The sequence below is a fragment of the Cynocephalus volans genome, chromosome 1, assembly GCF_027409185.1.
Source record: "Cynocephalus volans isolate mCynVol1 chromosome 1, mCynVol1.pri, whole genome shotgun sequence".
NCBI lineage: Eukaryota > Metazoa > Chordata > Mammalia > Dermoptera > Cynocephalidae > Cynocephalus > Cynocephalus volans.
The window spans coordinates 12,296,178-12,318,691 of NC_084460.1; the positions used below are offsets into that span (position 1 = coordinate 12,296,178).

General features: G+C 45.3%; 1 protein-coding gene across 4 annotated transcripts in view; it reads left to right on the forward strand.

Annotated features, from left to right (window-relative positions):
* KIF16B (kinesin family member 16B) overlaps positions 1-22,514 on the forward strand; it is a 321,838-nt gene that overhangs the window by 280,247 nt on the left and 19,077 nt on the right. For 3 of the 4 annotated variants that reach the window (XM_063098552.1, XM_063098569.1, XM_063098579.1), the window contains one exon: positions 10,750-11,951. The exons of the other annotated variant lie outside the window; for it this stretch is intronic. In XM_063098552.1, coding sequence (XP_062954622.1) covers positions 10,750-10,908 — 159 coding nt within the window. In that variant the 3' untranslated portion in view covers positions 10,909-11,951. Of the gene's footprint in view, positions 1-10,749; positions 11,952-22,514 lie in introns of those variants that run through there. 4 annotated transcript variants of the gene reach the window in all.

Sequence of the window (22,514 nt, forward strand, 5' to 3'; positions counted from 1 at the left end):
TTTTGAATAAAGTAGTGAAAAATCCTCTCCCTTATGTAGTATATGTTCTTGCAGGACTGCAAAGGATTGGAGCAACCTACATGTCCATTAATAGTGAGATAGTACAATTGATTTCAGAATGAGAACCTTCTGGAGAATAATCTTCAGTATGAATTGTTAAGTGAACAAAGTAAGGTGCATGAGAGTGTGTCTCTTATGCACCTGTTTGTGTAAGCTAAAGTGGGGGCATCTCTACTTATTTGGCTTATGTAGGAATACAAATGCTCTGGAAAGATAAAAAAAAATAAAAAAGAAACACAAAACTACTAATAACAGTAAGGTTTTTGGGGATGCTAGAGGACATTTGGGAAAATAGATATGAGTTGAAAGGGAGACTTTTCACTGTAGTGAATGCACACATGTGAGTACACATACACCTAGTGAAAAGTTCCCTTTCAATTTGTGTGTGTGAATTAAACTTTTCAACCAGTAAATGAAAATGTTACTTGTTTCAAAATTAAATTTTGAACACAGGAATATTAGTGCTTACTCAGTGCTCAGAATGCACGCATTAGAAGGCATTCTGGTTACCCCAGAATCTTTTAGCATAGAACTGTGCTGCCCAGTACAGTAGCCACCAGCCATATGTAGCTATTTAATTTTAGATTAATTAAAATTAAGGCCAGATTTCTAAAATTCAGCTTCTTGGTCACACTAGCTATATTCTTATTACTCTGTAGCCATGTGGCTACTGTATTGGACAGCACAGGTGTAGACACCTCCTCTCAGAAAGCTCTGTCGGATGCAGCAGCTGTAGAGTACTTAGCACTGGGTGCACCAGGAGCCGTGGGCACAAGTGCAGAGGCACGATGGCAGGCTTTGGGCCTTGAGCCTTGTGCTACGGAGGTGCCCATCCAGCAGGTGAGAATGGGCTCTCCTGAGTTGCGTGGGTTCTCTGTCAGGGGGTGTCTGCTCTGCTGTGGCCTTCTCTCTGCCAAGTGTTTTATGTTCTGAGCTGCAGTTTAGACAAGGAATTGGCAAACTGCAGCCCCACGGTAGGGAGAATTTCAAGAATGACTCCCCTTTGTATTATCCAGCTCTTTGAGTGTGTGTGCAACCTATGAGTATAATGAGATACCGTTCCTGACTGCACTGTGCCACGTAGCAAAAGGGAGGTTAGCCTGTGCTCCCAATCTCATCACACAAGTCCTTTGAAAGCCGCATTCTCTCTGACTGCCAGCAGAAGAGGAAGCAGAAGAGAATCAAAGCACCATGGGAATCTGACTGCTGGCTTCAAACGTGGAGGGGGCAGGTCCCACAGAATGCAGGTGGTCTTTAGGAGTTGAGAGCAGCCCCTGGCTGACAGTCTGCAGCAAGGGAACCTCACACAGGACCTCAGTCCTACAGTCTCAAAGGTGTATCAGGCCAGCAACCTGAATGAGTTTGCTAGTCTTTTTTCCCCAGAGCCTCCAAATGAGAGCCCAGCTTGGCCAACACCTTGATGTCCATGTGTAAGACTGTAAGCAGAGAGTCCAGCCACACTGTGCCAGGACTTCTGGCCTCCAGAACCATGAGCTAAGAAATAGGTGGCATTTCAAGCTGCTGAGTTTGTGATAGTTTGTTACGCAGCAGTAGCAAACTGATTCAGGCCCAACAGTCAGATCCACCCTGCCACCTGTTTTCATACTGTCTGTGAACATCGCTCAGCATGCTAGAATTGTGATCCTTGGAGACCGAGTGGGCCTGCTGCCTGTTCCAGCTCCTGCTGCTCTGGCCGGCAGCCATGCCTCCCTGTTCCCCAGGGCCTGTGCTGATTACCACCTACAGGCTGGGGACTGTGCTATTGGCAACTGCCAGGCACCAAGTAGTGGAGTCTCAGTCTTGGAAGTTGCCTCGCCTCTGGTCGGCTGCCCAAATGGCCCTCTGCGAGGAGAGAGGTGCGCTGGGATTGAGTGTTACTGGGAAGACAGTGAAACTGACTGTGACAGTCAACTGCCCAGTAATGGATGCAAAATGTGCCCACCCCCCAGGGCAGCACCCCAGGAAAACAGGGTGGAGTTGAGCAAGATGTTTCTCTATTATTATATAAGTACCTACATAATGTCCTCAATTTTGCCTCTTGGCCCACAGAGCCCAAAATACATGAATTCAGCCTTTTACAGAAAAGCTTGCCCAACCATGATTTAGGCAACAGCAGCTGGGAAGAGGTGTGCAAGTGTCATTGCGGGACCTGCTGCCACGAACCAAGGGAGACCCTCATGCTGGAGGTTCAGATGAAGTTTACAGTGGCCCAGGGTACCTTTGGACAGATGGCGGAAGAAGCAGAAGTTGGGCATTAGCAGGCATTTGTAGGCTCATGGAAGTCCTCTGGCATCATAAATATCACTTGGCCCACATGTGTGCATGGCAGCCGGAAGAGACTTGCTGAAGGCCTGGCAGGGCTCCATGGGTTGAAGAGAAGAGAGCCTGCCAGCGCAGTGCCAGGACCATGCTCATAGGACCCCAGTGTGAGGAGTGCAGAGCACTGATCCGGGGAGCAGCCCATTTCCAGGAGTGCGTCTCCCACACTGGTGGGCCGTGCCTGTTGCCCAGTCCAGCCAAGCCAGACCATTGGTGGTGCCCCTAGCTCTGCTTCCCGCCTCGGGGCTTTGTACACACTCCCCACTCTGCCTGGGACAAGCGTCCTCCTGTATCTTCCTCCAGTATCTTCACCCCTGCTTCATTCATACTCACCCTTCAGTTCTTGCATAAATTCACCAAGTCCCAGGACTAAGCTGGGTGCCTTTCCTGTGTGCTCCAGAAGCAGCTCATTCCTGTTCTCTTGCAGCCCTATATTTATTACTGCTTTACCTGTTTGTCTCCTTGGCAGGACTGTAAGTCAGTTAGAACAAACACTGAGTCTTATTCACTATTGAGTCCCTAGCACCTAGCCCAGCACCAGTGCATAGAGAGCTCTTAGTAAATGTTCATTGGGTGCACGAGGGAAGTCTTTAGAGAGGTGAGTCAACAAAGAGCAAGCCTTGAGCCAGTCCTCAAAAGATGAGTAGGATGTAGGTGTGGGGCAAAGCAGCAGCAGGAACAAGCAAGGAGTGGTGAACAGCCAGCAGCGGTGCGGGCCAGCCCATGCGCACGGAGAGAGGCACGGTGTCTGCTTTCTGCAACCCTCCAGGGCCTGCTGCGCTGCTCCAGGAAGAGCCGTGTGCGGGAACTGTGCTGGCTGAATGACTCACCAAGATCCCACGGTCCTAATTTCATCCCAGTGTGGAGGACATTTGGGGGGCATGTTGGGAAAGAAACCTAGCATATTTGTCCAGTGCAGCGAGATTTGTGTCTTCCTAAAAAGCCAGTGAAAGGTGTTCAGACTATAATTTATAAGAGCCTAGAACTGGGAAGACTTGCCTGGGGGAATCATTGACCCCACTGGGTTGATTCATGATATATGGCCAGTGGGGATCCGAGCTATGTCAGGTCTGCAAACATCTCAGGATATCTCCATCCAAACCTGATCTGTCTTCAGAGCCCAGCAGTCGATGATGAATTTTCCAGTGCTGCAAGGTAAATGAAACCTCTAAGTCTTATTAGACTGATACTTGTCTTTAAGCTGCTGCCGTGACTGATTCCTGGACGTGAGGATTGCCATTGAACTCTCTTCTCTGTTAATATGTCACAATGGAAAAGCAGACAAAGCCCCATTACATTTTTAAAGAACATTTCACTTTAATAATTTTAATAACTTTAAATTAAACTATAGATTTATGTTAAAGTCTTGTAAGATGATGTGGGCTCCGCACAGTGAGGTGGCTGGGAAATCATTAGAGTGACACGCTGGGGTGATGTACTGTGCGTGAAGTAAGCAGTAGGCTGCAGTTACACTCACGAGCCCCACTGAAATAGAAGCTTTTTATTAACATACAATGGTTGTGACTTTATCCCTCTGCTAATTAAAATAGAGGGAAACTCTAGGAGCCTACTTGAGTGTATTATGGATGCCCCAAAGAAAGGCCATGTTACATTTCTGACTTTCTCCTAAATTTGAAGAGCCAGTCACTTTGTCAGCCACTTATGACCAGTTGAAAAAGTCACTTTCTCTTGGGATCTCAGCTTTCTTGTCTGTAAACAAGGATGCCTATGCCGGTCCTCCTTTCCCTCAGGGTGTCTTAGGGGGTCAACATGACCTCTTGAACTGAGAAGTGCTTTGTACAAAGTGCCTGCAGACCTGATCCAGATCCCACAGCTGTGTTCTGTCTCCCGTCCTGCCATTCCCCACACAGATCCCCAGACGTGCTGGCCTTCCCCCTCCTCATGTCGTTTGCTGAGCTGGGACACTGCTGCTCCTTTCCTCCTTCCCCTGGGATACAAGATCCCTGGCCTGAAAGACAATGACTGTAAGATGGACAGGGGCCATACAGACCATGTAAGGCCCCAATGATTTCACAGGTTTTTGCCAAGGTGGATTATGGAGTCCAGGGCCAATACCTATGACCAGATTTGAAGATCTTGATTTGAAAACAAAAACCATGTAGAGGCTGTCTAAAAGCCAGATTTTGCCCACATTGTTCCATTAACTTCAAAGCATTTTTCCTTCCAGCCAGAGTTCAGGCTGAAATTGTATTACAGGTCGTATGTGAATCATTTTAATATAATGACCTTCATCAAGAATGTCCAACATGGAGTAGCATGTAACAGCACTTATATTTTCAATTTTGTTTTTTCCTGATTCGTCGTATTGATCGAAGTACCAGGATAAAGTTCTAAAATAATGAACTAAATTCTTGCTGAATTACCCCGTATTGCTGTAGGGAGTGTGTTTCACTTTTTGGAACTCGTTAACACAGCCAGTAGACCATATTAGCCTGTGTTTTGGTTCAAAAAATTAATAATATTTAGTTGTTATGAAATGTTGAAGTGGTGTTGGAGTTTTAAAGATTGGCCTATGTATAGATCAGTGTTTGGGACTGGCACATTCCATCCTAATGCTTGGCTGCGAAGCCCTGGCCCATCTGAAATATTCTTGAAAGCCCACTAGGATCTTCTTCTAAGAGAAGAGCTCTATGGCAGATGCCTTGACAGTAGGCTAGCCCTGGACTAGCTTGGTGTTGTGGTCTGCAAGGAAGGTTCCTTCTGATTCCTGACTGTTATCTGCGACCTGCCAACACCCTGGGGATTATTGTCAGTTAATGTGATTGCAAAAGAGTAGCAAATGACTGTGGCCATTGTAAGCAAATGGAATCATCAACTCCCAGCCTTGGAGAGGGATAGAGACTAAAGGTTCTCCTGAAGCTGCCTGGCGTTCTGCGAGTTCCCTGAATTTCTCGCTCTCCTAAAATGCTCCCTGATGGCACCTACACAATCTGGAAGAGGCTTGCCCCAAGGGACCCTTGGTTGCAGCAGACTCCGAGTGGTAACTCTATTAGCTCTTTGGCTGTGAGGTGTCTGTCCCAGAATATGAATGGGGATGATTCAGCCCTCTGCCCTAAGTCAGCCAGATAACCAATCCTCAGAAAAGGGAAAGGTGTTTCTTCAGAAGGGGATCTGGGTGCTATTTGGGAAGGAAAGAGGATCAGGGCGGTCAGAAAATAGCCATCTCCCACCAAGGCACTATCAGGGTATCAGGGCATTTGCAGAGCTGTGTTGTCCTCTCTGTAGAAGAGAGTAAGCCTCACTGGAAGAGAGGTCCTCCCTGATGTCTGCATGGAGCATTAATGCTAGAGAAGCCAGTGCCCACTGGTCACCATGAGAGCACTGACAGGTCTGGGGAAGGCAGCGTATCTTCCCCGAGCAGCTGAGATACCCAGTGCAGATGGCCTAGCCCAGCGGAGACAGTGGTGCTTAGCAGAGAGGGCCGAACTGAGAAGAGGGGGGTGGCAGGTCGTGTGGACAGCAGCCTGGAGAATCAGATGCAGCCTCTGGAGCCAGGAGATCTGGGCTTGGTCCTGGCTGTCCTGCCCATATGCTTCATAATCTTTGGGACATTATTTAGGCTTCCTGGACCTCTTTCTTCATCTGTAAGATAGACATAATAATAGTCCCTACCTCATTAAGTTGTAGAAATTGAAAAAGATATCCCATTAAACAATTCTCACAGTGGCCAGAGCATTGCAAGCCCTTGATAAATGGTCTCCCTATAAGAGCAACAAGATGGTAGCTAGTCAGGCTTGTGTGTGCTTGTGGGAGACAATCCTAAGGAAATAAGTGGGGTCTTGGCACGCAAGGGTTAAAATAACAAGGAGCCACATGGGAAAGAAGGGGCGAGAAGCCCCAGCGTAGGGCGTCTCTGACATCAGCACACCCTCGTTCCCCACTTTCACACCACAGTTCCTACAGGATTTTGTCTTTGTTTTAGGGGGATTTAAAAAATCACACTCCAGGGTCACATGTCCATTGGAACAGACCCGTGGGGTCCATCTGTCCGGTTAGCTCTGCGCCCTGCATACTACCCCTGTATAGGTTGACTTTCCCAAATGGCAAAATATGCCAGAAACCCATGGAAGAAGGCACTTTATGAAATCAAGGTACTCAAATGGTCAGTACTGAAATACACCTTAAAGAGTAGCCATCTAAATTCAATCTTCTGAAAATACTGATAAGAAAACACCTTGTTTATGCTTTAGTGTTGGTCCAAGTAGCAAAAAGTAAATAACCTAGATAAATGTCTGATGTATGTTTATTATTCTTAAATCTTTTTCACCAACTTGATAAACATACATTGTGGGCATTTGTCGCCAGCCTTGTCCTGCTCTTTTCCTTCTCTCTCCTCCTTTTGTATCCCCTCTATCCCAGCCCTTCCTCTCTTGTCTCCCTTTCCCTTGATTGCTCACTCTCAGACAGACCCTCGTCCTGGCCTTCTTGCTCTGCCATCCCATTCTGTTTCCTGGTTTGCAGTCTTATTGAAAGAGGATTTGATTTAATCTGACTTTCCTCCTCCAAGTATCCAAGGCAGGGCTATAATGGTGCACCATCCCAGGCGGTGCAGTTCCTGTTCCCAGTGGCTCTGATCCAGGGCATTTAACATAGCAGAGACTCAGGTATGACACCAACCACTTACCACCAGTGTGGGCCAGAGTTACCAGCCTTCTGCAGTCCCTAATGGGCTATGGAGATTTAAATATGCCTCCTTCTATTTCTTTTTATAATGGAGAAAATGTCCTGTGAAAGTCAGAAACAGAAATTGGATATTGGATTTCACAAATCCTTTTTCTACTTCTCCCTTCTGACCCCTGATAAGTCACTTACACTCCTAATGTCCTTTAATTTTTGCAGTTTTCTTTTATAAGGTGTACTGCCCTGGGGATGCAGCTCAGCTCCTGGTCTTATTTTTCACATGCTGAGAGGGCTGGGATGTCTTTGGATCAACAAAAAAGGGATAGCTTGGACAGGAAGACTTTAATTTTCTCCCTTCAGCCACAGATGGTGTAGGAAATATTGTGAGCACAGGCAACAAAATTTACTAATATGAATGTATGTGTTGTTAAGTACACATAATTATAATATATTTTATATATATATATATATATATATATATATATATATATATATATATATATATATATATATATATATAAAATAGCAGAGTTCTAGTACAGTGCCCAAAACCCCCTAAGGAGAAACTTCTTTATTGGAAGGATAGTGATAAACTTGACTCACTAGACACCAGTAATTGTAAGTACATTTCATGACTGAAGAAGAGCTCAGACGAAAGGCCCAACCCAGTCACCGTTACATGTCCCTCTGCTAAAGTTCTTCAGTATGTTCATCATGGAATATACTGCACTGCAGAGTTACTGAACAAACTCTATGACTACACGCACAGTGTGGATGAATCTCACAAACATGCTGTTAAAGCAATGGAAGCCAGACACAAAGGAGTATATCCTGTGTGATTCCATTAGCATGATGTTCGAGAACTGGCAAAACTCATCTATGGTGCTAGAAGTCGGGACAGTGGTTACCCTTGAGGGAAGGATTGTACCTGGGGGAGGGGTACAGGGTGGCTGCCTGGGGGCTGGAAGTGCTGTGTTATTTACACGTGGATGCTAATCACTTAGCTGTGGCACTTTGTGAGAATTCATTAGGCTGTACACTTGTGATGTATGCTGTTTCTGCATATACTTCGATTTTAGAAAAAAAATTGTCATCAAAATCAGTCATTAAGGTTTCTTCTTAGCACTTTCCCTAAGTTTGGCAATGTGCCAGGGATGATTGCAAGAAGGAATGAGACACTGTCTGTGACCTCAGGAACCTTCTGGATCTTTAGTTCTGTCATCTTCTGTCCCTAGCCCTTAGCATTAATCGAATGATATCTTTCTGTCTGGAATTTTCATCAAGCCCTGCTAATAAGTTTACTTAAAGAGAAAGAAGGCATTACCTACAGTTGATTTATTGTTCTCTTTTTATGGTGGTGTTCTGGCAGGGATAGTGGCTCGAATACTTCCTCTTTTTCTTGTATTTATGTTTTTAACTTCTACTTCTCATTATACCCTTCAGGCTTTATTGGCCCTTTAAAGAGACCCTGCTTTGTGAACTAATTATGACAAATGTTGATACAACATCTGTTCCCAGATTTAAATTACCTCCTAGCCTGTCAGAGTTCATCTTGAAGGCAGGTTTGCTGTGGACATTAGTCTGCACATTAATGCAGCCTGCGGGAGACGTGAGGCAGGAGCTGTGGAGAGGACGCCTGTGCAGCGAGCCCCGCTGCAGCCAAGCGTTCAGCCGTGAAAGGGCTGCAGCTCTGTGCACTCGTGGGCAAGCTTGTCTTCCTCATTCTAAGTCATTTCACTCTTGATCTTCCAAAAACAATCAGTTGTGCACATGCATTTTATTGAGAGCAACGGCTGGTTGAGTGTAGTGTACAATATTTACTGGTAACCATGGTTGGCGGGATTCAAGTCCCTCTAAAGTTGATATTGTCAGGGTTCCTTCCCCCAGAAAAGTGGAAGTCAGATTTCCTTTTGCGTCTGAGGCATGTCAGTACTAAGGTTAAGATCTTCATTTTTCAGCTGGTGGTTTTGGCACCTTCTTACCTCAACCCAATTTCAATTCCAGGATCTTTTCTTAGGGGGTTACCATGAGACTAGTAAACGGGGAATACTGAACAAGCAAAACAGTCTAAGTTAAGAACAGGAGCTTTCAAATCTTCTCTCTTGATCACTAGCCTTGCTCACCTCTTCCAGCAACAGCTGGGAGAATGTACAGGAAGATCATTCTGGGCAGAGTGTGAAGATCACATAAACTTAGGTGACTTAGGAAGCATTTGGGGATAATGCGTATGTTTGTTACCTTGACTTGTCGGTGGTTTCACATGTGTCAGCACACATCAAATTATCCATTTAAAGAATGTGCAGTTTATTGTGTGTCAGTTTTACTTCCATAAAGTGTAAAAAATTAGATGTTAGAAGATATTTTAGAAATTGTAAATTATTATACAAATATTGTTATTAGTAATCCTTGTTATTATTTTTTATTTGAAAGAAGGTAGCTAACAAATTAGAGTGTTTTGTCTCACAGCTAAATTTCATGGTTGCAATTCATAGAGGTAGCTGAATTCTACTTCCTCTAGGGCAAGGTTTCTCAGCTGTGGCATTGTTGACATTTGAGGCCAGATAATTCTTTGTTGTAGGGGCTGTCCTGTGCATTGCAGGAGGTTAGCGGCATCCCTGTCCTCCAGCCACCAGATGCACCCTTCCCTCTCACTCCATGTGACAGTCAAAAGTGTCTCCCAACATTGCTGAATATCCCCTGTGGGATAGAATTGTCCTTCGTTAGGAACCAAGTCTGTAGGCTTAGGCCACACTTCTTAGACACATATTTTTTGTTACTCAAAGTCCAGAATTATTTTGTTTCATTTCTAAGTGTATATCACAATTGTTTATTTTTTATAAATGAGATAGTAATAAAGGTTTAGGTCTAACCCCTTTCCTCTACCCCATTTTCCATTATAGATGAGATTTCCCTGGTCTAAAATATATTAACTATTCATGTGTGTCCTTTTCCTTTACTCCCTCCCACCAGCACCCACGTCTGACGTTATCCCCAGCATCATGGAGTCTGGTCTCAGATGTGCTTTGTGCTTTGCTTCCTTGGTGCCAGAAAGGATGGATGATGTTGTGACAAACGAGTACAGCGGGGGGAGCTTGGGGAAGGGATTCAGAACAATTAATCTCAGTTAGAGTTTCTTTTGGTTGATGATTATAGGATTTGCAAAATGATCTGTAAATATCAGTGCTTGGAACTGACCCTCTTGTCCCCAGTATTTCTTTTCCTTTATTTTATAAGAAGGATTCAAAGCAGATACTGACTGTGCAATTTAAAGATGCCAGTAAGCAGCACATTTAACATTGTACAGATGGCCAACCTTTTTTTTAATTTATTTTAATCATCTTTCTATTTAATGAGTAACTTAGGGAGAAAATGACTTCTTAAAAATAGGAGATTAACTAGAGACACTGTTGCTGAAAAACAGATACCCTGTGCTAGGCACCATTGGCATTTCTCTGGCGTTGTCTGCAGATAGACCTGAGGCAGAGTTGCTGTGAATCAGAGCCCTGAGCCAAAGAAATTTCTCCTGTGTTTATGTTTGTCATGGCTCTCTTTTCTCTGGTTGGTCTGATGACAGCTAAGGAAGTCGAGGACTTTTTTCTTGTGTTGTTTTAATGACAGTGATATATCTTTCTAGGTGGGTGGGAAGTCATTTCTGGACATTTCTTCTCTTTTCCTAGACTCCACCCAACAGTGTTTCGACCATGCTCTTAATTCTTGTCTCTTCCTCAGAAATACCTCAGGGACTTTTTCAGCGTGATGCTCCAATCTGCGACATCTCCCCTGCACATCAGCAAAGTGGGGCAGACTCTCTCGAAACACACCATTTGTGAGTTCTCGCCGTTCTTCAAGAAGGGAGTGTTTGACTACAGCAGCCACGGGACCGGTTAGAGCTGGGGGGACGGAGGGTCCACCAACTCAGTGCCTTCTCGTCGAAGTGGGCTCCCACGCAGGGCGGCCTCCCCCGTAAGGATCCAGGCCCGCCTGCTTCTGCCCAGGGCAGGCGTGCAGCGGCCGGCTGGGACCGCTCACGTTTCCACGCCGGGTGCCTGAGTCTGACAATGCCCTGCTTTGCCTGCTCATGGCAACCTTGATGGGCAGCTGCTACTGTTCCACTGAGGTTGAATGTGGCCTTTTCCATCAGTGCTTCCTTCTCATTACGCAGCCGAGTCCTCACCTGTGGCAAGATGGACATGGCTTGATTATCTTGGGCTCCTCGAGCCAAGCCAACCTGGGACCTCCAAAGTGGGTGACTTACCAGACCACCCTTAAATGACTTTGATCTGGTTTCCTCTTTCACCAAAATATACTCTTATTTTTTATATTCCTTCCATGTGGCTGTCTGTATCCCAAGAAAAGGATTTTAAATTATTTCATTGCATTTTTTTTCTTTTTTCCCTCATTTGAATCAGAACTTTTACATAGCACTTACACACTGATGTTTACACAGAATTTCATATTCTGCAAAAGGGAATTGTTTGACTAGAGTCTTCCATGCTCGACAAATTGGATGTAGGCAGCATCATTTAAAACTTCTATAAATTCCTACAGATAATAAGTTTGTTTAACTTTGAATGTTTGAGAATATTTTTCCAAATCTAAATGGCTACTGTGCATTCTCAAGCTTTTTCTGCTAAGCACAAAATAAGTGCAAAGCTGAATGCATATTTTTAATCATTACTTTGTTCACATTTTTGTTACAGAATCTACTGGATCTTTAGGTGACACATTAGAATTTACAGTAGCTTATTAAAGTTTCATTAAATTACTCAGGACTTAATGTAACATTGCACATCTATGTACAATAAAACTGCTTTGTTTTACTAAAGAGAAAAATGTAAGTAGAAAAAAATATGTGGTATCTATCGAAGTGTATATAATTCTACCTATAGATTTATATATGTACACAGTTCTGCACAATAATTGTATCAAAATATATCATTCATGCCAAATTTGCTTTTTTCAAATTTAAATTGAGCTGCTATCAATATTAAATGAAGTTATAGAATCAGTTTATTTTAAGTTTGTGACATGATCATTTCTATTGGTCTGTTTAAAAATTGATCTAATGGGCTTGGAAAGATACATAATGTATAATTTAGCATTTGTGTTACATAAGATGCAGTTATAGTAATGATTGAAGTCACAAATGAATGGTTAGCACGACTTGTTTGCATTTAGTCTTCTAGAATAAGCCTGCACAACAGAGCTCTCCAACCTGAAAAATATGTTTAAAGATGCAATTATCCCTATATAGAGGAAAACTGTTATGGCACTAATTAAATATCATAGTTTAGCTGAAAAAAATGAGGGCTTGCATTTTAATTGCCGCAGAAAGACCTGATTTTTGTCTGCAGTCTGATTACAGACATAGGTTTAGGAGCAATTACTACTAGATAATTTAAAACTAGGGATTACAAGATAAATGCTGGGGAGATAATAATTAACCGTAGGTCATTTATTTAACAGGAGTCAAAGCCTGAAGATTGTCTCTCATTTGCTGAGTAAACTAAATGTTTTCCTTCAACTGACCAGATAATTTGTCTCTTGCCCTTTTAGACCTGTATCAGAGGCTGGGCTCGTGGCAAGCATTTTGTTAAAATCACACAGGATACTTGGCAAGAATAAATAGACAGGTGTTTGTAAGAAGTGCAGGAATCAGAAGATCCTTCGAGTCCAGTCCTCACCTTAAGTAAATACAGCTGAGTTTGAGTATTTGCCAGCTCTGTCTGGCTAAAGCCAGCTATACCACAAGTGAGTCATTTCACTTCTCTGGGCCTCAGTCTCCCCATATAAAAACAAAGCTGTTGCGCTGGATGAGGTCCAGATTTCATTCTAGCCCATGGTTACAGCAGAGGGATAAACTATTTCACTTGGACCGGTCATAGCCCCCAGTGTGTGGATATGAAGTACATAGTTACAATCTGACTTAAAGGCAGCTGAATCTGAATTAAACTTCAGGGAAAACTGAAAAGCCAGTGAAAAGTCACATCTAGGCAAATAATGGAATTCTGTTCTGAGATGAAGATAAGACACATAACAAGTTAGGATGACAAAACAGAAACTTCATTGATTTGGACTAAAGAATAGAAGAAAATTAGCAAACGTGTATTGCATGACTGTCAAGTGCATCAAATATCAAATTAACGCCAACTGACCACTTTAGGCAGTTCAGATTGAAGCCATCAACTTATAATTACTCTTGTAGTCAGTTGGACAGACCTCAGGAACTGAAACCATTTTTTATTTAGGTAGTCTTAGCATTCCCACCTAGGTCTCACTTACGTAACAAACGTGCACCGAGCTTGTTTATGATCACAGATAGGATAACCTTCAGCCTGGTTCCCAGTTAGACCTTGCTCTTTATGAACTAGAAAGATTCACAGTCAGCCCTGCGATTAATTTAAGTGTGTGAGAATAGCGAGTAACCAAGTCATGCTGGCTGTCCCGTGCCTGACATCTAGAAGATTCACGGGCCCATTAATGTGAAAATATTGTTAAGGGACCCTTATGGGAAAATATTGAACAGTGTACCCTGGTGCTAGGGCCACTTCAAATTTACATTTTTGTGTGGAAGGTTACATTTTTTTTTAAGGACTACGGCTCAGTTTGGCTCCTGATTTACCCATTCAGAGCTCTAGACAGCATATGTGTCCAAGTCTGGGCAGAAGCAACCAGAATCTTACAGCTTTGCACATCCCATGAACTCAGAGCTGCCGTGGAGCTGCGGTTCCCAGCCTTAGAGCTGGGGCACATAGGTGTGTTCTGAGCTCAACTAGCAGAGAGGAGATTTTTTTCCTGGACATATCTCCCTCAGCACGCGATCGTGTGACCCTCTTTCCTCAGGAGTGATCTCAGAGATGGAGAACAGTGTTCTGTTGGGAAATGGCTCGCTCCTCATGTTCTGGGTTGCCACAGGTAAGCCTCATCCCCTCAAAGAGACTGTGGGTGACAGTTCAAGCCTGACATGAGCGATGACACTGTCACGTCCTGCTTCAGACAGTGCTGTTAGGTCTTCAAATACACTCTCACTCTCTTGTACAATGCTTACGACGTTGCCTTTCTGCCACCTGAGACCCTTCTCCCATATTCCTACACACACCTGCAGGAGTGGTTCAGGTCCGACTTTGAAAGGTTGGTTTTTGTGGGGTTTTTTTTTTTTTTTCATTTTAAATAAAAGAAGGGGAGTAAGAAAACTTAGTTAATATAACTTCATGGCAAAATTAACTGTTTTAGTTTTAAATTATCGTGACAGGTAATTTATGTTTTGGGAAAATGAATGAAAGGCCATTAATCTAAGGAGACTCATTCTTGATAATTTAAGCTTAGTGTATTCTTCCTTTTAACGACAGGCTCTTGCCACCTGCAACAAGAGGACCTGATATTGAGTCTTTTTTGTTTCTGTTGAGACTGCTTTCTCTGATGACACTTCATCAGATGGAAGACCATTCTGTGGTGCTCAGTTTTGAATTTCCCACATAGGGATTTTTTTCCAATATGAAAAAAGTCTACCAGTTATTATACATTTCTAAAGCATCCTATTTTAAATTGATCCTACAGTGCTGCCTGGGAGTTAGTTAGATGGGTGGCTTGGCCAGGTTGTTACCTTCAGAACGATTCTTTATTTGGGGGCACAGTAGAACCCTGTTAGATTTTTAAATGGTGGGAGGGACAGAAAACCAGTTGACTGAACTGAAGGCGTTCAAGGATGTGAGTTCATCCTCTTTACCTGCAAATGGCACTTTCCAGGCACTAGGCTCTGGCACTGTCTCCTAGTTCATTACATGCCTTTCTAGAAGGTTCTCCCTATGCATCTCATCCAGAAGGACAAAACATCCTTTCTTTGACTATTCTCATTTAGTATCCCTTTATGTGGAAGTGAAATAATGAGTTTTTTTTTTTTTTTTCCTAAGGATTATCTCTTCAAACACTTTCTTCTGTGGGAATTTGAGTTTCGTTGGCTTAGTTTTACTCCTTCTCCATTGCTGGGAAGGCAGAGTCTTCCCCATTCAGACAGACACAGATAGATGTGTTTGCCAAAAAAAGATGCCCAAGCCATCTCTCTTTCAGAATTGAAGATGGAAAAATGCACCAGGTACAAAGTCAGAAATGCATAAAGGAAGATACAAGAAGCCCCACAGGGTTAGAATTATGAAACTATTTGATAATATTTAGGCAAGTCACCAGAATGAGGAAATCCTTTCTCCAGAATATAAATCTGGGGATAAAAAACATGTGAAAAATATAGTTAAGCATCTTCACTGCTTGAAAGCAGAGTTGTTTTCCTCAAAGCGTCACGAATCCTTATGCACAGTTAATATTTCCAGAAGTCCTGGTGTCTTTCCAGTAGCACTCAGTTGTGCCTGTGAGCATCTCACTGAAGAACAGCCTGGGGGTTTGCAGTTCCTGAGTCTCCATCCTTCCTTCTCAGCCTTGCTGGAGGAAGGAAGGAGGGAAGAGAAGCAGGAAGGGCTGCTGCAGCTGCCCTTTCAAAAAGCTGCCAGGGGGCCGAGCCCGTGGCGCACTCGGTAGCGTGCTGCGCTGGGAGCGCGGCGACGCTCCCACCGCGGGTTCAGATCCTATATAGGAATGACCAGTGCACTCACTGGCTGAGTGCCGGTCACGAAAAAAACGACAAAAATAAAAAAAATAAAAAATAAAAAAAGCTGCCAGGACTTTCTTCAGAGAAGAGAATCACAGTGAAAAAGAGCAGTTTGTGGTGATTGAGTTGTTTTTAATATCTGCACTTTGGGTGATTTCTAAACTCTGTTAACACTTCTAAAATCAGAAGCTGAAAGCCATGGAAAAGGAGGGGATGGCCTGCTGTCATAGATGACTTTTTCAGTGCAGTGTTTTTAGCTTGATTTTGATAAATGTAATAAGAAATGTTGACCCACAGAGGGTGCAAACCTTTGGTTGCAGAGTAATTAAAATATTGGCTATTTATCCTTTACAAGTGAGTGGGGAAGGGCATGTTTACATTTATAAAGGGTTTTCAGCGCCTTCTGATACAAGAGCAGCAGTCTTGATGGACTCACTTGTAGTTTTCTGTTTTGTTTTAGTCAAGAACTCTTGGTCAAAGAGTGCAGCACTCCTTTGAGGGTTTGGGGCACGGAGTGTCGCTGGGTCAGTCATGGGCTAGGCAGGAGATAGAAATCAGACCAATTATTTTCATAAAGAGAATTTAAAATAATTACAGTTCATTGAAAAGGTGTGAGAGAGAGAAAGAACGAGAACTCAAAGGTATCACAGAAGTAGGAGCTATAGGAAGCAGCTGTCCCCACCCTTCCACCCCACACCTTAGGGCTGCAAGAACATGGGAGGAAGGTTGGAATTATTAAGACAGAAGCATGGAGGAAAAGCCCCCACAGAGCTGAAATTCAGACCCCCAAGGAGGAGGGGGCACTGGCTGCTGGTGCAGGTGTCTCTGAACTGGAGAAGGGGTCCTGTGGAGCTGGGACCCAGCCTCTGAGGAGGGGGTGCTGGCATCTCTGAGGGTCAGGGCACAATAAAGCATATGGGCAAATGTACTGGCAGACACTGCCACCACCAGGGGGAGGAAGTGAGGCTGAGGGGATGCTGATGAGACAGGAAGTGATCTCATCAGGAAAAAGGAAGCAAACAGGAAGTATTGCTGGGACAATGCTCACAGGGACAAAAAACAAACAAAAAGGAGCAGGTCCCTTCTCTCTCCTCCAGCCCTGCAGTCTCCCTCTAGCAGATCCTAACAGGGAACAGCTGGCAAAGCAGAAATAAGGTCTGCAGAGTCCCAGCCCCAGCATCTCAAAGCAGAGCAGAGAAGGGTGGGTTTGGAGCTGGGAGGTAAGTGCTTGCTAATGGGCACACTGAGCATTTGCTTCACATGAAGCCTGGACCTAACACTCACCAGCTACCAGTCGACTCCAGGAGACCAATGTGGAGGCTGTGTCCCTCTTCCCCCTTGACCCCCACAACATCACTGGGCATCCTTGAGCTATTGTCTATGCAACTGCTGGGCCAGGGACACCCTAGCCTGGAAGTTAATCTGCATGGCCTCTGCCCTACAAGAGCTTACCCTGCAAAGGTAAAATTTGTCCCAAACCTTTATCAGTTGACCCAAGAGATTGGATAGTCTTCTCTCAAAGTAGCAGCCATGGCCATGTGCCTGCTCAGTGCAATGCCATCCCATGTGGGAAATGCCATGAACATCTCCTGCCTCACCCAGACTTTGCCATAGGCTAAAGTTTTCCTGAGATGGTAATGTTACCATATTAAGGTCTTGGGTCCCAAAGTCATAGAAGTGAACAGTGCACCCAGCAGTAAAGCAAGCAACACTTTTTAAAAAGAGGACTGTTCACGGTCCTTTATAGGCCAAAGGGACAAAGGGTGCAGGCCAGTGTCATCTTTCTGAACCTCTGGAGGTGGTCCATTCTGTTCTTCCTGGTTGCATCGTGGGTGGACACTCAGGGCTTTGGTCCTTGTGCTTTGCTAAGTTGGTCCAAGGGGGTGGTGGTGCTCATTATCCCCACCCCAGGAGGGTCATTGTAGTAGTCACCTTGAAACTTTGTGCTCATATAGGAACCATACAGGAGTCTCAAGACTAATCTGTAACTTAATTTTTACGATTAAGGGGAAAAAAAGAATGGGTAAATAAGAATAAGTTTTAAACAAACCTAACAGTTATATTTTTAATAAGCCTTAGGGAAGGGGTTTTGCAACTCAGTGAATAATCTGCTCCCCTCTTATCTCAGTTTATTTTATTAGGGCAGTTACATCTCTTTCAGTCACTTTTATCAAGGCCATGGGGTCATCATGCACCCTGGAGGGCTCATGACTGAGGAGGGGAAAAGTAACAAAATGTCCTCTGCAGGGAAAATGGAGTCAGTTTGGTTCACAGGCCTAGCCCTATCCTGTCTCAGTAAGAATTGTTCAGAGGCTGCTTTAAGAAGGCAAGGAACCAAAACATGCTAGGACATGCATTCCTGGGCTACAATGATAGTGGAGGTCTCTCTCTTCTCTCCCCATGAGCTGCTTGGTGCCTAAGGAAGCAGATAGGGAGGAACACACTCATTCCGTGGTTCTGTGAGGCAGAGCTGCGGTCTGCATAGGACCTGCAGGCAGAAGATGAGAATGTTTCTAGAGCATCTGTCAGGGAGGTAGCTTTCTGGGCAAGGCCGTGGGGACCTAGAGTTCACATGCTGTTGATGAAATGCAGCGACTTCTTGTGCTCATTTTAAGCTGGTAACATGTCCTCATTCATCCATGTTGGAGTCGTCTCTGTTCCCTATGGACTCTCCATTCAAGGTGGGCAGCTTCATCTCTTCTGCCCAAGTGATCTGAAGTGCTACTCACCTGAGAAATTACTTCTCTGGGTTTATCCCCATGAGAGACAAGACCAGCCATAACATTCCTGGCACCAAGCCATGACATTGACCTTCAGAGTCCTAAAACAGCTGTTTTCCTGACTGCGCTGAACTTCAGAACTTGAGAATAGCTATTTCCTGAAGATAACTAATATCCCGTGGGCAGACAGGGGAGGTGTAGTCTTGGTCTTGTTTTTTCCAGTCTCTGGCTGGTCTTTGTGCATGATTACTCTTCTAACATGGAGACCAGTTCTGTTAAGCCATGGAATCCAAGAGTTGTCTTCCCACTTGAGCGTTTCTGCTCACCCAAGTTAGGAGGTAAGTCGAAGCGGAGAGGGGGAGGAAGAGGGAAGAGGGGTGGGTAGCAGAGGAGTTACACAGGAAAGGAGTTCTAGAAGAGAACTGGCCAAATGTTCCAGGATCACAGGAAATATCTCTGATGGCTTAAAAAAGGCTTCCTGCTCCAGGGCTCAAACTTATCTAAATATTGTAATAAAATCCTCAAAAAGTGAAATGAACATTTAACACGTCTTTGCTTTAATACCTCCCCCTGCAGCCAGCCCACAATGGCTGGGCTGGTGTTTGTCTGTCTTCCTCTTGAAATAGATGCTGTCCAGGAAGCTCGAAGAGCTTCATTTATTTTCATTAAATTTCCTGGTATCAATGACAGATGGTCAGCTCGTCAGTGTGGGAGATGACAAGCAGTTGCAAGTACATCTGATCACAAGAAAGCTTCATTTTGTTTGCAGTGAAGGTGCCAGGAGCTGTGAGCTGGGACAGTCTCTGTCTGCCATCTGAGAAATACACTGTGACAGGGCTTTTCAATGGAGGTGAGCGAAAATCATACCTACACATTCAAGGGAACTCGATGAAAAGTGATGTTTTTCAGAACAGGAAGTCTGGAGAGAGTAAAATGTATTTTAAGTGATCCCTGTAACTAGCTACCACACTACTTCATAAAGAGGGAATGGCAAAATACAGATAATTCAGAAAATTTGTTCAAGCGTTTGTATTCAGCTTTCTCCTCTACCACCCAATTAATGAATCTCTAACTCAGAATCTGCTAGTTGGAGTTGTGCCGCCTTTTCCCTCTCTGTGAGAAGACACACACTATCAGTCCTGATGCCCACCTCTGTGCCCAGTGGTGAAGAGTTGTGAACTGTGGATGCATCTTTTGAAACTTGGGGGAATTACTGCTTCCTGGAAAACCCATGATAGCCTAAGAGAAAAATCAGAGGCAGGGATAGCTTCCCCATGAAGACATTGAAGCTTAGGCCTGTCTCTTGCATAGAGAGAGATCTGTCTCTTCCAAGGTCCCAAGTGCTCCTGTGAAGACTGGGGAGGAGGCAGCAGCTGGCCCATTCATGGGGGGATTTGGGGGATCAAGCTCTGCCTCGGCTTGGGGGTCACATGCCTGGTGCTTGTGCCAGCACTGTGGGCCAGTAGCCTGTCTCCATTGGCCACATCAGCTGCAAAGTGGTGGGGGACTAGGGACAGGAAGAGTCTAGCTGAGCTGGCCCAGCCACCACGAAATCTCTGGGCTGGAGCAAGGGAGAGCACAGAGCTGCAGGCAAGAAGCACTGCACAGATGGGGCATCTCCAGCAAGAAGTCGTGGTGCCAAGGAAAGCCTGACTTATCTTTCTATTCTCTCTATAGGTGATATTACATCATTGTCTAATGCGGAGGTGATCAAAGAAAAATTCAGCAGAAGAAAGCAGGAAAAAAGTATTACAGAAGTAGGTCAAGCAATAAATTTATAACTATTAATACAATCACTGTAAGATTCCATTTATATGACAGTCTGGTAAAGGTAAAACCATAGGGACAGAAAGTAGATCAGTGGTTGCCAGGGGTCGGGGGAGGCGAGGGAGCAACTGGCTACAAAGGGGTATCAGAGGGAAAGTTGTGGGGGTGAGTGGGCTGTTCCATGTCTTGATTCAGGGGAGTGTTACACAAATGCATGTGTTTGGCAAAACTCACAGAACCGTACGTTGGAAACGGTGAAGGGCGCTGTCTGTACATACGTTCAGTAATTTGATTCAGTGAAGTGTGTGACTGACTGACTCTATTCCACACCATGCCCATTTCTTTTTCTTTTGTATCAGAGACAGCTAACATCGTCCTGCGGGAGAAAAACAAAACTCCGAAACCTGGTTGTGAGCTCAGGCCCCAGGGCCTGCCCGGGTTGTTCATGACTGTCTCCTGCCGCTGGCCGGTCAGCACACAGATGGCAGGACCATTCCGTGGCTCACCCGGCATATAGCAGGTGCCCAACAAATGTGGGTAGGAATGGTGGCTCACCCAGCCATGCCAGCTCTGGACACCTTTTCCCTTCCCCACCACGTTCCCTTCCCTCTCTCCCTTTCTCCCTCTCTCCCTTTCTCCCTCTCTCCTCCCCCTCTTTCCCTCTCTTTCTGCTCTTCCTCTGGCCCCATCTCTGTGAGGGTCTAAAAGGTTCCCCCCATCTCACGCCTAAAAGGTCATTGGCCCAGATAAGGTCAGTGTGACTCTTCCAGGAAGAGGGACTCAGAAGGGTTTCTTCCCAGGCCTACAGGTCTCCAGGAAGACTTACTGTACGTTACCTGGAAGCACGGGAAGGAATTCACCAGAAAAGTGGCAGAAAGGGGCTCACCGGGCACAGTGAGCTGCTGAGTGGAGGGCGGGGATGTCCTCGGTGTGTTAGGGCCAGCGGAGGGCCCAGCATGGCAAGGCCGCGTGGAAGGGCAGGGTGACAGCTGAGGCTGCGAGGGCCAAGTTAGGAGAGCCCGGGTTAGTCGTTAGACTTCATCCGAACTTGGGAAGTACCATGGCATCTCACAACTGTCGGGTAGCTTCCTTCCGTTCCCCTGGCTGGGTCCCTCCTGGACCAGGAGGTGAGTTCTGGAAGGACAGCTTGACTCCCTTAGTCCAGTGCCCGGCATGTTCAGTGGTTGTTAAATGGAACTGGTGTGTGTGTTTGGGGGTGGGGGTAATGAGGACTGATTTAACATTCTACAAAGATCCCTTGGGCTGCTGCTTGGATACAGATTGGAGGACCACAGTGAAGGAGTGAGACAAGTTAGGAGACAGAGGGTGACGGGAGCCCTGGCTGGGGCAGCCTATTGGGGACAGAACAAAAGGCTGGGCGGTCCACAGAGGTGGAATCAACAAGGTTTGCTGGGAGTGGCATAAACGTGATTCCAGACGAAGCTCACTGCCCTCCAACACTGTGATCCGGCCTCAGTCCCTGGCCTAGCAGTATTCGGGTGACAGACCTTCCTTGCTTCAGCAGGAACAGACTGGAAGTGCCGCTCCCAACCCCTAAGGTGGAGAGCTGCTTCCAGGCTCCTAAACGTATTATTTCTTATTCTAGTCAATGGCCAGAGCAAATAGTAAAGAGAAGATTTATAACTGGAGGCTACAGGTGTTCCAGATGCACCAGATGCATGTGCGTCTGGGGGACAGGGAAGAAGAGAGACAGTTGGGTTTCTAGGAAGTCTGGAAACTGCAAATGGCAGCCAGATGGACCCAACCTGAGGGACCGTCATGGCACACTGGAGCGTGAAATCATATTTTGGAGAGAGAGCAGGGCGACGTTGTTTGGCATCCAGGCTTGGGGAGGGGATTCTCAGCCAGGGCTTTGTGTGGGATGGGAGATGGCCCAGGTTTACAAGCAACAGACCGGATGTGGGAAGGGAAGATATGCTCTGAAGTGCCTTCGTGCAAACTTCTCCCACTGCCTGGTTCACCTCCTGACACTCGGTCATCCTTCTTACATGGCCCACCGTCAAATAAGTACTGGAGCGAGTCGGCCAGTCCTTCCCCTCTGTCCTGTGGTCCATCGGTAGGCTGAGGCTCGGCCCACCCCCCGAAGCCTGCTTCCTCTCACATCTTCCTCTCTCTTTTCTATACCTTCCCTTTGCTGTCCCATCAGGGGACAGAATTTAAGATCCAGGCCCATGGAGTGCCCCAGTACAAGATTAGTGTGGTATCCCGGCCATTGGAGTGGTTTCAGGGTCCTAAAATCACCTCCCAGAGAGGACAGGGTTAGAAGCCATGTCATCAGGGTTGACGTTCTTCTACCAGAGAAGCAGAACTGTACGAGGTGTATATGTCATTTGTTTTTTACGAGGAATCGGCTAACACAGCTGTGGGCAAGTCTGAAATCCACCAGG